Raw genomic sequence first — 16,904 nt, forward strand, 5'->3', positions numbered from 1 at the left:
AACTATCAACAGTCGGCAGTTAGCAGCATCAGGCAGTTTATGTGCAAGAGTTGCTGCAACTTAAATCTCCCAGATGGACAGATTTTAATGCTGTTTGTTCATTATATTCATTGCACTTACAGTTAAGTCAATTTGCACAACATAACAATTTATGCTGTCATTTGTATAATCAACACACTTTATAAGCAAATTGTTGGCAGCTGCAGCAACAATGGATGCCTATATCAAATTATGAGCAATATTTTGTTAATTAACCAGTTATCATTAGTAGGGGGAGTATTCAGATCCCTTACTTAAACAAAAGTAGCAGCACAACACTGTATAATAACCCATTACAAGTAAAAGTCCAGCATTTAAGGTGTTATTCAAATAAATGTACCTAAAGCAAATAATATTATGGATTATTGTGAATATTGCATAAAAGAGCATCAGCATGTTGTGTGCAGTGTTGTAGTCAAGTTACTTTTAACTTTAATTGATTCTTACAAAAAGTCTTGTTTTCACTGACGTTTGCCAGTGACTTTAAACTATTCACACTGTTAACGTTCCCTCAAGACTCCTTCACGGACCCATGGATTCCCCAAATCACAGTGCACAAGAGCCTTACGAGAAATAACAGGACCTCGCACCGCCACATACCACAGACAGCGGGACACCGCTGAACATTCTTCAGCTTCAGCCCACATCGTGTTTTCACTCTCTGTCGCTGGTTTTGACGAGAAAGTTTCGAGTGTCTGTTAAATACAGAAGTTCGTGGCAAGTCGAGCGCGTGCGCAACCGTTAGTAACGTACCGTTCATAATCGTGGAACAACGGAAAGACAACAACGGGCCACTCGCGCGCTCGCTTCACGTCGCCGTGTTTTGGAGCGCGAGGCTGTTTTCTGTCTTCAATGCCTGTGAGAGTTTTCGGTGTTTGGAGTCGATGTCGGACATTTTCGGCAAAGAACAAAAATAAAATGTGAGCGTAAACCACGAAGAAGAGAAAGTTTTTTTTTCTTGCCGCGGGTGTAATGGATCAAGGAGAGGTACCGAACTCATTCTACTATTTGTTCGTTTAGTTAACAGCTGACGTTAGCTAAGACCTAAACTTTAACCAGCTAGCTAAAATCTGCGACCAGCAGAGTCGTATGAGCCAGATGTGACATTTAATGAACAAAGCTGACGATGGAAGTCATTTAACTTTCGCCCCTAACATATAGTTTCTTCATTTTGTCCCCCCTTAAGTTAATTTCAAAGTTGAAAATATGATTTTGGTTCACCCTGTAGCACACAGAGCATTTGTTGTTGAACGTTTGTTGCTGTTTTTATGCCTGCGTCCTACCATCAAATGGAAATGTTGTAGATGTCTTGTGCATCATTTAGCCAATACACAATTTCCCATTAAAATTGTGACACACTTTGCATGCTTGGAAACTCCCGGGATTATAATTTAAAATAAAGTTATGTTAATTACAGCAGGTGTGGCTGCAGAGCATGTGATTACAATGATTAAAGTTTCAGGGGTTAACGTTAGCATACACGATGAAGTGTGCAAGGAGCAGCTCAGCAGAAACATACTGGCAGTGCCAGCTGTCTCTGCTGAAGGAAACAGCTGTTCCCCAAAATGCACAAACAGCTTCAGCCACAGCTAAGAAACGTGTGAGTGACCTCCAGTACAGAGCTGGGGAGCATTCAATGAATGATTGTTTTTGAAAAGCATCTGAGATGTAACCTGGTGTGTATGTACTGTAAGTGTAACTGTAATCAGTTTCTCTCACTGATCTGAAGTTGCATGGTGAAATTTTTTAATAAAATGCAACTTTTAACAGTGATTTCACATCCACACGGTTGAAATTACATAATGCTCACAGTAGAGACTTAAGGAAAAGATGTAAGATGCAAATAGAGGCAGTTAGCCCTCTCTGAGTATCAGATAAGATGGTTTGGCCATGCCCACATGTCACTCATCTGGTCTCCAGGAAGAGCTGGAGCAGATTGCCACATGGTTAAGTGAAGAGGGACTTGCCCCCGAGTCCCCTCAGGAGGCTCAGCTGTGTTGGCTATGGCGTGCCCTCCAGCGCACAAGAAGCCGTCTGAGCAGTGTGACGTGGGACCTGGACACCCAGCGCTCACAACACTCAGCGGAGATGGCTGAGGTAAGTTATCATTGCCGAATTATCAGTGACATCAGAAATTGTCAAGAAGAGTAAAAATAAGTGAAGGTCTGAGTCCATTCGTGACCACGTCTTTGGTTTTCTGTATGTTTGTCTGTAAGGTACGCAAGTCCTTGGAGCAGATCCGAATCTTTACAGAGCACAAGGATGTTTTGGCTCAGGAGATACAAGATGAAAACGATCAGCTCAAGGATCAGCTGCAACGCCTAATAACCCTTCAAGGTTGGACATTGTTGCCTGTATATTACCTACAAATAAGATTGTGGACATTTCTTGAATACAGTAAATTAGCAAATTGTTGCATTCTGTTTTAATTAAATCTCATCTTTGTGAGGCATTTGTGGTTATCTCAGGCAAGTGGCACTTCTAGTGCCTTCTTGGGAGTCCAGACACCATTAGCCAACAAAATTTCAGATTTTAAACCATTATAAATCCTGCTTTTTTTCTTTTTTTTTTTTTTTTTTACCATTCCCTGTTGTGATAGATTGCCAGATAAGCGAGGTGGCTAAAATGCTGTACCAGCAGGGTCTCACAGAGTTGATCCACAGCAGCCCCAGTGAGCAGGTGGCCTACCTCTTGGTGGAGAGAGCCTCCTTACTTGAGATGAGTGAGGTTCCCGACAACCTGACAGGTGATGGAAACACAGCCAGCTTGCTGGGGACCGAAGCCCAAGTGCTGAACACCAGTCCACACCAGGTTAGAGGAAGGACATTGTAGACTGAGATCCTTGTGTTCATCCTTTGGTTTCTGGTATTTTCATCTTTATTTGATCATTGACAGTTAAGCAAGATGGGGAAGTTGATGTAAAAGTGAGAGATGTGGGTTATGTTTAATTGTTAAAAAGTTGAAAAGGGTTATTTTTTAGCTTTGACACTTAACATAAAAAGACCCCAAAAGATGCAAGCTCTCAGCACTGTTAGTACTGAATGTGCAAAAGCATGTCATTGCCATTATATGAGAAGATAAATCAAACACCACAGTGAAATTAGACAGACATAATGCCTTTCTCTTCTCGCTTTGTTTAACTTTCTCTTTTGAAGCATGTGATCCCTTTTGTGTAATATTTCATTTTTAATTGCTCCATAGTTAAGTCAGATTCATTTTTTCCACTTAAAAAGCCATGCCTTATACATTTCTCTGTGGTCAAATGACTTATTCTAATGATGTGATTCTGTGATCTGATGTTATTCCACAGCCTTCCCACAAGGGGGCACCACACCATGGCCAAAGCCCATGGAAGAGACTCTTTGGGCTCCACAAAGAGAGAGCTTCCCAGAGCAAACATGCTTTTATTCCTGTATGTCCTTTTATCTACAGTAGTGTTACTGCATTACCAAACTAACAAACACTAAAAACTGCACTCAGGTCAGTTGGAAAATCACAGCACAATCAGCGACACTGTCTTTATTTTGCATATCCCAAGGTGCACGATTGAATGTGAGGATCTTTTTGCATGTTTTCTGTTCAAAAACCCTTGTATCATCCACATTAACTGCAACCTCTTTTCTCGTTGCAGTGTTATTGAACACTGTTACCAGCACATGCTAGGGAACTTTGCATGGCAGAGGAAATTCAAGATACTACACCACTGATGCATTTTGATGCAGAGAACTTCTCAAGGTGTCTAATCTGTTCATGCATGCATTTATGAACATTCTAGTTTGTATTCACCGCTTCTCTTCATAGCATTGCTGTCACTTTGATGTTGGTCATTTGGTCAGTTGCTCTTTCCCTCTCTCTTTAGGTGGAGGCCAGACATTTGGCTGGCAAGGCAAGCAGTGTGGAGAAGGAATGTTCCCGCCTGGAGCGAGACCTGGAGGAGGGCTCCCGCCGGCTGGCCATGGCCCACAATGAGATCCGGCGTTTGACTGATGAGTTGGAGTCTGCTCATTTGACTCAAAGAGCTTATGGTGAGAGATAATGATACAGTAGCCTGCTGTCACCACTGTCACAGTGCTTCCCCTATTTTCATTTATCATTAAATGCAGGTGGCCACCACTGCAAGAAAAGAAAGCAAACACACAAACTTTTAGCAGAATTGTTGATAAATATTGTATATTAGGAGCATTCAGAAGTTATGTTACTGTCATACAATATCCAAAAAGCCTTAACTAAAACTGAAGCTGCTACCAACTTCCACTGCTCTCACTTGAAAAAGAAACTCTGCTAGCAACTTTGTGAAGAGCACTGTGTAAACATCTGTGTTTATGTTTTTTTCTAGAGCCTGAGCTGCAGGCTGCACAGCAGGAGGTAGAGCAACTCAGACAGGAAGTAGAGAAACTGAAGAAATATGGTGAGAATTATTTTTTCACGTGTATTTTTTAAGATATTTTCAAAGAATTGCCATATATTGTTGAGTGTATATTGACTGTAAAAGGGAGAAAAGATGTGTGTTACATTCGTCAGATTCATCTGTTCTGTGTACATCCTTATGCTGTTCAGGGCCTTGAGATTATTCCAGCATGCACTGGGTGAGAGGCAAGGAACACCCTGGACGGGTCACCAGTCTATTCAACACATTCACACACATATTCGTACTGTAAGACAGTTTGCAGTTGTCGCTCACTGCCATCCTGCTACCTTAGATCTCATCCTCACAAATTAGTTTACATTTTTTGTAAAATCACATAAAACAGAACCCTAAAAGTCTTGAGTATGAAAAAACTTTTTGCACTTTCAGTATCGATCATGTTAGAATACCCAAAATCGACCAGCATTTCACATTTAATGGTGTTATCCTCTAATATGTATTATTCATAGTCTGATGAGTGTATTATCTCACTTTATTTGAAAAGAAATGGTGGAACTGCGAAAGGCCAAAGAGCTGAACGATCGTCTGGACCTTGAGATCCGAGCCTTGAGGAACAGGGTACGCACATTGGATGCTGAGAAAAGCTCTCTGCAGCAGACGGTAAGATACCTGCTGGGATAAGTTATTTTATCAGTAAACACTACACCACATCCAAGAATTTAGATTTTCCACATTTATTTTGCAGCAAAGGCATTTGAGTTTCATAAACTTACATTCATACAACCGGTCGGCACCACGTGCTCAACCCTCGTCTACCTTTTTTCAGACTGTGGGCACATATTTATGGTGGAGGTGAATCGTACTTTTGGGAGTCTGTTTGATCTGCATGTTGTAAAGCACATTTACAATTAAGCTTGAAGATAATCCAATGAATTTTCTTGCCCTTTTCTACGATAAAATGTTTATGAATCAAATTCTGGCATCGTGGCTTGTGCCAATAATGCAGCTTTGTGTCCAAAATAACAAAGCAATGGGCTGATAGTGTTTACAGAGCGTTGATTCTGTTTTAGCTCAGACTTGTGTTTATTGACTACAGCATCTGGTCATTGTGGATTCTGCAGCTACAGTACACCAATGTGTACTAACCAACTGGTACTTCTGTCGACCACATGGCTTTCCTGTTTGCTCAACCAGTGGATGAGAACACTGTACAAATGAGACACCTCTGCCAAGGGTAGCTAACTGTGGTGTGACAGCGCGCTCTGAAAACACTTCTGTGTAGGAAAGTTTTTGAAAATTAAATGTTCATTTTGGTCTGAAGCACATATGTCAATGTGTGTCAATGTCTTTGGGTTTTAGACTGATAGTTGGACAAAACAAGACATTTGAGTACATCAGCTGGTAATTTAGGAAATTATAATTAGCATTTTTCACTACATTTTCATATGTTACAGACCAAAATGATTCATTGATTAACAGAGAAAATATCAGCAGAATAATCAGGAATAAAAATGGGTTGTACTGTACAGCATGTGTGTTTGTCTCAGGTCGTATCTCTGCAGGAGAAGCTGGAGCGGCTGGAGTCAGCCCTGCAGGAGCAGCAGGCTGAGCAGCAGCTCCTCACTGTACAAGTTCAGGCCAACCAAGCTAATGAGTTCTCTAAAGTGAGTCCCATGACACAGATCCCTGAGCATTACATCTCACACTGAAAGGCTCATTCTAGAGTCAGTCTGTAACTCTGAGACTGTAACTGCAAGATTTTTATCATTATCACCCTTATTTGCATGCATGTTAAAGGAGAGATCCCAGTTGAATTTGGGAGATAGGGTGCACAGTACAGAGAGTTTTTCTGCTAAATCGCCAATATAATTCTCTTGTTCTTGTAATGCTTCAAAATGACACACCCTTCTTCTTTCTTTTTCAGTCTCAAACAGCAGAGTTGGCACGGAGCAACCAGAGCTGCAGACATCTACAGGAGGAACTCACTGCTCAGATAAGATGCCTTTTGGAAAAGGAGGAAGCTGTAAGTACATATAAAATGGAACAGACAGTAAAATAATGCACGTTAGTTAGTTTGTATGGCTCTCAGACAGACAAAAAATGCATTGTGAATGTGGACCACCCTGTACTGAGACAGACGTTTGGTGCATACATTGATCTGTGTGTAATATTTCTCAGGTTGTATCTCTGCAGAGGGAGGTGGTGCGGCTTGAGTCAGCACTGCAGGAGCAACAGCAGCAGGCTGAGCAGCAGCTCCTGACCTTGCAGGTTCAGGCCAAACAGGCTAATGAGTCAGTTGAAGTAAGTCTCACTGGATAAATCCTTGACCATTACATGAGAAAAATACATCTGCTTTAACTGCCATCACCAAATCAAACAGAGAGGGACATGATCAAACAGTAAAGGCTCAACGCAGTTTGGTAAGTCTTAATGTGCCTAGCACTGTGCACAGTGTCAATGTTGATCTTGTTGTGGTTCCAGTCCCAGGCAACTGAATTGATTCAGAGCAATGAGATCTGCAGAGATTTACAAAATAAACTCAGCACTCAGTCGAGATTCCTTTTGGAGAAGGACTCAGAGGTGAGTGATTCAGTAGATTAGAAGATTATTAAGATGTTTCACATAATTACATTAAAGCAAATTCATTAACAGCTAGTGTGGTTTATTTTTTAAGAGAAATGTGCTATGTCCTTATTACAAGATGTTTTTCTTACCCTTTCAGATAAATTCCCTTAAGAAGCAGCTCGATAATTCTCATAAAGATCTGGATAAACTTATAGCTATCATCTGCAACAAAGAAAAGAATCTCCAGCATCAAAAGTAGGATATTCTACCTGCAGACACTATCCGGCAGCTACTGTATGTGCGTGCCACTCAGTGTTGTAGTATCACGTAGGTAAGTGAAGGTTTCTGTGTGTTTGAAGGCTGCGGAAGCAAAAAGAAGCAGATGTACAGAACACTCGCTGTCAGATGAAAGACTCCTTTGCAACAGAGGATGCAGAGGTACAGACACAACTACAGCTGGTGCAGAACAAGAAAGACACACTGCGTAAGGTAATTTATGTATATATTTATACTGATTGGTGATTTATCAGGACTGTGTCTGGTTACATGCTGTCCATTCTGTGCAGAAGGGCAGAAACTGTTGTTTTAACAGCTGATGTTTGTGCTTTGGATGGCAGGAGTGTCCCGATTATCAAGAAGCAGTGAACAGTCTGTTGGCCACCCAAGACAAGTGCGAAACACTCAAGAAAGAGATCTGTGAAACCCTTAAATGCCTCGACAAAGAGCGGAGGTAACAGCCCTGTTATTTCGCTGTCAGCTGAGGAAAACAACAAAATGTAAACTTGACAGACACAGAAAACACAGCATGAAGCTGTGATTGAAGCCAATGAAATCTGGATGTGTGAATGAACACCAAAGACCTCTCTTCATCTTGACAACATTGAAACGTATAGCTTATTATATCTGTCAGTGACAATAATAAAAAAGGTGTATAACGTGTTGCTGTAGTGATATGTTATTTTTGTCCATTTTGCAGTAAATACCACGAGATGAAGGAAAAGCACAAGGCAAAACTGTGTCGAGCCAAACAGAAATTTGACGATGAAACAGCACAGTGTGATGAGAAGATAAAAAATCTAGAACGAGAGCTGTCCTTGTGTTCACATTCATTAGCAAAGGTAAATCTGTGGTTTTGTCCCCCTTTATACAAAAGAAACCAGGACGTTTGAGGTGTAACTTGTTTAAAATCCAGTTTATTGTTATTTGTATTCATGTGATCATGTATCACCTGTTACCAATCAATCTGTTTACCTATGGAATGATCCAAACAGGTGTTTTTGGAGCATTCCTCATCTTTCCCAGTCTGTAGTTGCTCCTGTCTCAACTTGTTTGAAATGTGTTGCTGCATCAAATTCAGAATAAGCAGATATTTACAAAAATCAATGAAGCTGACGAGGTCAAACATCAGATATGTTGTGTTCATACTGTTTTAAATTGAGTATATGCTAAAAAGGATTATCAGATCATCACATTCTGTTTTATTTATGTTTTACACAGCATAGTCTCACTCCAGAAACAGTTCTCAAAATCATTAGATTATATAAAATTGGATGAATGAATTTAAAATTCTTTCCCAGGAAAAGGAGCTCACTCTAAGTATAACTGTGGAAAATGACAAACTGCTTGTTGAGAGGAGAAGGCTACTACAACAGCTAAATGAAGAGGAGCACAACAAGAAAGACAGTAATCTAACAGCTACTTTGTCCAAATGCAGGTACTGAACTTACAGTCAACACTTAATACTTTATACTAAATTATTACACATTTACCTAATATGGGTTCACTGACAAGAGATGTTTGTTTTGATCTCAAGGGTGGATTTTCTCGAGATGGAAAACAAGAAACTAGGAAACAAAATACTCCACATGTCCAATCAGCTGGCCGTCCTTGAACGCAGCCTGCAAAACATGCAGTCGCTTCACTTTGCTGAGGTACCAGTCACAGTTGAGTCTACTGCACAGGCGATGATCTGGAGTTGCTCATGTTTTTATTGTTGTAGTTTGGCCATTGTAAAGCTTCTATAGATCAGCTGCCTTCCTAACTAGGGACACAACTAAAAGTCTGCAGTCATGCTGGCAACCTTTTTGAACTGTAATGCCACCAGAAAACAAAGATGTTGGATGGATTAATAAGACTTAGAGTCTACAGCCATGCAGCAGTATGTCAGCATCGCTTTGAACTTAATGCTAATGTCAGCATGCTAACATATTCATAATGATGTTGCTATCATACTGATGTTTAGCAGGTGTAATGTCTACTATGTTCACCAACTTAGTTTAGCCTGCTAGATGCTAACATTTAGCACAACACAGCTGAGACTGATGGGAATCTCATTAGTTGTACAGTATTTGGTCATTAGCCAACAAACACGTCAACCTGCGTCAACCCGCTGGTGGCATTAGTTGAAAAGTAAGGGGATCACAAACGTTACTGGGATTCATCCTCTGGGAACCATCAATGTCTGTACCACAAATGTCATGGCTAGCCATCCACTAATTTGACTCTATACCAAAGTGTTTGACTTGCAAATACTGATGGACCCATGTTACCAGAGAACCCAAGAGAACCATTTTTAAATGATATGTATTGTTAATCTAACATATTTTTGCTGTTGTTGTTTTAGGAACTGAAGAAAATATCTCATCCTGCTCAGGTTTTTACATCCCTCCCTGCACCAACTTCTAGGTAGGTCTGATCCTGGTTAAGAACTTCAGCACAACCTGTTTGCTTGCTAAATAAAACCAGTAAGTGTCTGTGAACTTTGACTGGGTCCCTAGTGTGGTGATGCCTGAGCCGTCAGAAATTCAGGGTGTGTTGGACAATACTCAGCACAAGCAGACAGACGTGACTTCTTCCCCTCACTGCCTCGTCTCTGGGCCCCTGTCTCGATCAGCAGAGATGGGCTACCTGAATCTGACCTCCGCTCAGGGCCGCTCAGACCGCTCAGCTGACCCGGCCGCCCTCAGCTCAGACAGTACGTGCTGTTGAGATTTTCTGTCTATACCTTCAGCATATCTATACTGTACAGAGAGAATTTTATTTGTAAGTAATTTAAATTAATAAACAAAATTACAGAAGGATTTCCCTATCGCTGTCTTTTTCTTCCCTTTCAGTTTTTTAAACTTCATACAGACAGAGCACAATAAAAATATGGACCCTCCCAGATATAAACGCCAACTTAGCAACACTGTCTCATGTACAAATAAGTTATAAGTTACTTAAACAAGAAGTTTGTGTGGCAGTAGTGGTTGATGGTAAGAGCTCCCTTTGATCAAGTTTATAGCCCAAGAATGTACCAAATTCTTTAGGAGCGCTGATGAAATGAGAGGATCAGATACACAGAGAGACATAGTCTGTTTATAATGAGATTCTGCATTTCCCATGTTGGATGAATGAAAAGAAAGAATTTTCTCAGTCGGATCCAGAGGTCACTATGGGTCAGACATTGCACATGACTGATTTAGTAGTCACTCTATTCGAAGACTGATCCAGCAAAAGGTTAATCACACAGTTCAAATCCCCACATAAGATCATCTGGTGGATGTCTGCAGGTGGAATAGATGACAGAAATTTCTTCACTACAATAGCAAAGCATATGTTGGGATTTGAAATGATTTCAATGGTATTGACTTGCAAATCAAAAGCACTGCCCCCCTTGGCCTTAGGCTGAAAACATGATAGAAATATCTGTCAACCCAAGCCCACCTCAGAGTTATATAGTCTGAATTACACATGTGAGTCTCAGTGAGGAAGACTGTACCTGTTTTAAATGCTTAAGGTGGGCAACCACCTGGTACGTCTAACAGGATGATTTAGCCCCTTTATATTCAAATCAGTAAGTTAATTGACAGCCTACTTCCACTCAAAGACATCCCTGTATCACCAATAAATAATTGTCTAAATCAATGTTAATAGGTGGGCATAATTGAGCGCATTATCAAGTGGGACTCTGTAACTCAAGTGGAAGGAGGAAGAAAACAAAACAGACAAAACCAAAATACAACGCTGAACAAGAAAAACACGCTCACTCCTCCCGCATAAACCTCAGGGCAGGAACTAAAGACCAACCTCTGCAAGCAAGCAACAAACATGAACTGTGAGTAGATCTTAACAATAAAAAGGGAAAAAAAATGTCCTCAGCCCACAAACACATGATGTTGGACAGGAGCCTCAACATACAAACGCTTAGCTCCACCTGCTGGATGCTGCTGCACACAGACCACACTAATTAAAAGAAAGTCTTCAAATTCAACAGTCAACCGTCTTTTTCCAATTTATTCAAATGTCAAATTCAGATGAAGTTTCATCAAGATTAAACTGGTTTCATCACCGTTTATTAGATATCATATCAGGGCAGTGCTCTGCTAGGTGGAGAGTTTAAATTAGGCTGCTGTCTTGGCTTGATAGCATCACCTGGTCATGGTTTTACTGGGAACCTCTTTGCCAGCAGTAGCTGTAACACTTGCTTGGCCACTCCTCAGACTTTGAAGCTCATCATGAGTGGCCATTATTAAAGGATGAGTTACCTTGCAGAAACTTCCTCCTATCCTCTAAATTGGTGGAACAAGCATAGTAAATGAATAACAATAACCAGCAGACAAAGTCTGCTTTACATTTGTGAAAGGATGATGTAAGAAGCAAATTAACAGTAATTGTAAATATGCAGCAAAACATGCATGCTGCTCAGCAAAGTCATAATCAGGAGTGCAAACTGCAAAGCAAACAAACATTCAGCTTTGACGCTAATCGAACTCAAAGAATTTCTCATTGCAGTGATGTCAAAACAATGGCTGTCACCCAAGTCCCACCCAGTTCAAAATGACTGAGAAGGACCCAACTCAACCACAAAAAGACACAAACGACCACAACAGTAAATCAAGGCTAATAAAAAAACACAAAGTCGTAACACCTAGTCTCTGGAGCTTTTAAGCACTTCAGTCCCCGATCAGGTGCACCTCATTCAGTAATCAGATGTAGCACACCTGGGCAGAGCTACAAAGGATGGCAGAGGAAAAGGGACAAACAGCGCAGGGAGCACACACAGCCATAACAAAGACGACATAAAAAGCAATAATACTGCTGTTTGCAACTTGCTTTGTTACCACTTGACAGCACGCTTAGATTTGTTCAGTTATCAAAATACTTAGTTTTAACACAACAGTGTGTACATACATTGGTGAAGCAAAGGCAACCATTTGCACAGATTTACCAGTGCTTCATTTATTATGGTTTGTTTTACCTTTTCAAAGAGTTACAGCTCCTGCAATCTGCATATTGCACTTGGCCATGTTGCAGTATCGATAATAATTCCAAAATGCGCTAACCTGTGCGGAGTGTGTCATAATGTTTTGGCGCCCACAGTAGCCTCGTGACTCGTATGTCACTCCTGTTGCCGATGCTGGTGTCCCAGCAGTACTCTGGGGAGAGCACCCTGCTTGGTTTATGAAGCCACATGTACTTGTTGAGGTGACTCTCATCGTGCCACAGAGCCTCCACGTTGTTGTGTTTGTCCTCCATGATGCTCCGATAGCAGGCCTCAGTCAGGGCCTTCACGCTCTTCCACGAGCCTCCAAAGATGGCAGCGTGGTAGTAGAAATCCCCACTTTCCATGTACGCCTTGGAGTTTGGGTTGCGGTCATAGGTAAACATCATCTTTGGGAGGTGGTAGTAGTGGGCGTGGAGCAGAGCTACAGAATCTCCCAGAGCCTCCGACCCAAATCTCCCAGCAAACACCTGGTCCACGTCAAAGCAGAAGACGTGCGTGCAGCTGTGGCGAATGTCCGACTCGATGACCTCTGATATCGTCTTCATTCGCATCATGGAGATGTCCTGCCACCTGGAGTGCCTCTCCACTTTGACAACCTTCATGCTTCGCTGAGGAGCGAGCTGGATCTCTGGAATCTTCTCTGGCTCGTCCGTAAACACATAATAAGTGACGGGCAAACCCAGCATAAAGTGCTGCTCTGATGAGTTCAGGAAGGCCTGTAGGTAAGCATCCAGGTACCTTTGGTGGAAGAGGAGGCAAGAAGAGGAGGCAAGAGCAATGTGGTGTTATTTTTCCATATTAACAGTTATCACAGTTCAACATTAGTGCACTGAACACAACAGGATGTGTTCAGGTGTTTGTTGAAACACTTAAAATATGAATGTGGAAACAAACCTGCCCACAGCGAACACCGTGAGAGCCACAGAGGATCCCTCACTCTTGTGCATCAGGTCGTAAAGATCGGGGTCAAACATGCCGTCCCACATGATGGGAGCTTTCCACGGTGTGCAAGTTTGCACGTCAGCTCTTGACCTGAAGTTAAAGAAGACTATAAAGTTCAAAACACGTGTATGAAGTTCAGACAACGACTGCCAAGAGCGAGGATATCTTCATTATGCATCAGGAGGCTCCATTTTTCAGCTGTGCTGTAGATGGATCAGAAAGTAGCATTTGATGATTCCTCTGTGATCAAAAATTATAATTACACTGACATAAAAGCTGCATTCTTAAAAATAACAATAATAGGAATTACTCAGGAAGAAAGAGTCTTGAGTGGTGACTAACATGACTCGTGAATGTACGCAGACAGAACCTGAAGTCTGATTGGTCTCACCTCAGATTGAGGCTGGCGTCCACGCTGTTTTCCACCGACAGCATCGCTCCACTTTCCAACGGGCATTTGTCCATTGGTAGGATGCCCCTTAAAAGTCTGACAGCAGAATAATAATAGAAATATATCAATATGAATGGATCTACACTGAGTTGCCAGTTTATTAGGAACAGCTAGCTAAAGAGTTGCTATGAGTTGATTTTATTCAGCATCTTTTTTACTGTCTTTTATTTCCCACTTATCTTGTCTTAAAGTTGAACCAACAGCTCTCTTAAACAGTTGAACATTGTGACCTTCATATAGGACGGGTTTATTGTGCCTGAGCACAGGTCACGTCTCTTAATTCTTAAATATGAACTTGTTTTGGTATTCACCTCAAAGACGGGGCTGTAGAGTACAGAACACAGAGCACAATAGGAACGCAAAGCACACATTTCAAGCCACTTTTCATCTTCTGAAGGCATCTGCAGGAAGACATTAGAGGGTAAAAAATGGCACATCAGTGTAAACAATAAAGTCATTTTTTTAAACACTGTAAAATACCCCATTGTTGAAAAATGCTGGCATCCAAGTTCAGTAAACCAAAAGCTCTCTTGGCAAAGAAAGGGAGGGCTGTCGTAGGTTTGTGGATAAAACTGCAGCTCTGAGAAAAGAGATGATAAATAATTCATTTTGAACCACATGGCACAGCAAATTTATCAGAGCATCACAACAGTGTGGATGAAATTTTAACTGCTAGATTTTAAAATAAGACAGAAGTGTATTTATCTGGGGGAAATTGTTGTGCAGCAGTTGCAGCACATGCATGTTAAACTAACGAAGGCAGCAGCAGTTCACTTTCTCTGTTCTGTATCGACCAGAAAGTTTGTTTTCATTCAGGAAACCACATTTTATGAAGTTTAATCATGTGAAACAGGGTGAGCCGATGGACAACAAGTTAGAATAGAATGCAACCCTCTGGCAGCCAGGAGAGGTTTGGCAGTGGTGGGGAAGTAATTATCAATGATGTTGTAATGCTGCAGAAATGTCTTCAGACTTATGTTGCAATGATTGTGAGATGTGTGTAATATGAGGTGTCACTGTGTGGGATTGAGCATGTTTGGCTCTTCGCATTAAGACTTCTGTGCGCTGAAGGTCAGCTGCGAGCCAAAGCGATGGAAAAATACAGCAAATCACAGAACGCCTGATCAGTGAATGAAAGAGGCTGAATGAGTCCAGATATTTGAGGTGAGCTTTCAGAGGACACGTTTCTGTCTGAACCAGAAAGCGTTTAGTAATGAAGCGCTGCCTGTACGAGGGCTCAGTGCAGTGGTATCTTTGCTCATGGTGAACTGTGCTGGCAACCTCAGGGCACTTTAAGATAAGGAACATTTTAAAGCGTGGAACAAAACTTCTCAGTTTCATCATATGTTCATGACTGAAGAGGCCTCGTTCAAGTTCTATTCGTATCAAACAAGAAGGCAAAAACAGGCTGACAGTTATTTATGTTCCACATGTTTTGTGTGTATATCTGAAATATGTTTTGCACGCTGTGGTCTCAAATGTTGGATGCCGGTAAACCTGAATGAGAAAAGATTTCTTTCAATGTTCTTTTTTCTTTTTTTTGCTGGGGTTTCCTGCTCTCTTCTGGTGAGTTAGTTGTTTAAACTAATCTGAGAAATCAGATTAGTTAATATACTAATTGCTGTAAACTGTGATTTGTTTCTGTAAGGATGAAGACTGAATGTACTGACTAAAACCGTCTCACCTGTTTCTGACTAAATAATCTTAACTGTGTTAAGTTAAATAGATAAATATTTTTGCAAGTGTTCAAAGCTCTGAACTTTAAGTAAACCAATCACATATTATCCACTCAATCAAGTGTGTGCGCCGCCTGATGAGCTACAAAAAGTCAGAGCCGGCTTTAAAGGTGCTGACAGCCTACCTGTGAGTCGCTGTCACCTGATGATTCGTGCAAAATGCTCCAATAGTTGAAGTTTTGGGAGAGTTTCGCGCAGATGGGACAAACTGCAGCGCAGCCTCGTCTGCGGCGCCTCTGCCCGCGTTCGCAGCATCAGTCAAAGGGAGTGGCTGCCTGCAAAGCCCGCCTGGGTTCACACTTAATCTTATGTTTGAGCATCGCTGCTTCTGCCTGATCCAGCTGTCAGCCGGTGTAAAGCCCACCCGGCAGAGGACTGGCATTGCGCAAGGCTGCGGCCGCATCTTCAGCGTTTCATCACACAGAGCCGTGAAGCATCGCAGAGGTCCCAACCTGCAAGGGTGCAAGTTGTAGAACAAGAGATTAGCGAGTGAATGATCACACACAATGAATAATACTCATGCTAATTAATAAATTGTATTTGTGTAGCAAAGAAATCAACATGCACCAAGTGCTTCACACGAAAAAGACAGAATGAACATAAAGAATAAAAAGAAGGTTAACATAAGATGGAAAACAAAACCTCTGAGCAAGAGCAATAAGAGAAAGTTAAAAATAGAGCAGAAAGAATAGAGCATTGTAAAAGAGGTGCATATCTGTGAGTAGTGTGTTGCAGAGTTTAACACAATCAGTGAAAAGATTGACAAACAACTCAAACAGTGATTCAAGAAACAATAAATGAGCCCTATCACATCATCCTATCACATCATTGTGCAGCTTTGGTTTGTGTGAGAAGTTGTGGCACAATAATGTTCATATTAGGAAAGGTTTTTTTTTTTTTTTTTTCTAATAGTGACATGACTCACATGAATATGGAAAAAATGATCTCTTTGTCTTGTTGCCTCTTTATCTCTTTTTATCTCTCTTTATTCTCTGGTCTGCAGATGGATAATCTCTCCAGAGTCTCATCGTCTGGCAGGAATACAGGCCAGTTCCAGCATGCAAGTTTAGGAGTCAGATGTTTTTCACAAGAGTTTGAGACCCAAAACAACAACGCAGCTAAAACCTGAGTAAATATCACACTTCGATTCCTGGGGTGGTCAGATGTCTCTTAGTGGTGGAAAGTGTGTAAATATGTTCTTCTTCACATGAAATTGCTTATTCCATCGTGTTTTGTATGATATTTGTCAATGAAGAAACAGCTAAACATCAAAATCCTCAATTTGGACATTATTCCTATTCGTTTTCTCAGATTTTCTGAAATATTCCAGGTTTTCCAGGAAATTATCCACATTGAAATTTAAGGATGGAAGGTTCAAAATGATCAGATTGTCACACTTTTTCAAGCCTTTCCGACTTTTATCTACTCACTCATGCAATCAGATAGAAACTCAAACATTCACAGCACTTTGGACCTTCTTGCATTCATTCAACTGTTTCATGTCGTTGATATATTTTTTTTTTTTACAATCGCAGTTTT

At 41.1% G+C, this 16,904-nt stretch overlaps 2 protein-coding genes across 2 annotated transcripts; one reads left to right on the top strand and one right to left on the bottom strand.

The window, feature by feature from the left end:
• The first annotated feature begins 711 nt into the window (after nt 1-711).
• LOC143331692 (uncharacterized) lies at nt 712-10,048 on the top strand. The gene is given in 21 exon segments (XM_076748813.1): nt 712-1,026; nt 1,960-2,136; nt 2,256-2,376; nt 2,639-2,850; nt 3,350-3,451; nt 3,703-3,774; nt 3,899-4,064; nt 4,376-4,447; nt 4,950-5,065; nt 5,953-6,069; nt 6,330-6,428; nt 6,584-6,700; nt 6,893-6,985; nt 7,128-7,225; nt 7,330-7,459; nt 7,588-7,700; nt 7,947-8,088; nt 8,548-8,684; nt 8,784-8,901; nt 9,594-9,655; nt 9,748-10,048. Coding segments are annotated over 21 exon segments (2,490 nt in total). The 5' UTR covers nt 712-1,011; the 3' UTR covers nt 9,959-10,048.
• Nucleotides 10,049-12,289: 2,241 nt separating this feature from the next.
• Nucleotides 12,290-14,114, bottom strand: LOC143328833 (alpha-1,3-galactosyltransferase 2-like). The gene is made up of 5 exons (XM_076744237.1): nt 14,110-14,114; nt 13,941-14,030; nt 13,570-13,665; nt 13,131-13,268; nt 12,290-12,974 (listed from the first exon to the last, which is right to left on the bottom strand). Exons 1-5 carry the CDS (start codon nt 14,112-14,114, stop codon nt 12,290-12,292), a joined length of 1,014 nt encoding a protein of 337 aa, XP_076600352.1.
• Nucleotides 14,115-16,904: the final 2,790 nt, after the last annotated feature.

Source organism: Chaetodon auriga, chromosome 2 (assembly GCF_051107435.1).
Source record: "Chaetodon auriga isolate fChaAug3 chromosome 2, fChaAug3.hap1, whole genome shotgun sequence".
In the NCBI taxonomy this organism is placed as follows: Eukaryota; Metazoa; Chordata; class Actinopteri; order Chaetodontiformes; family Chaetodontidae; genus Chaetodon; species Chaetodon auriga.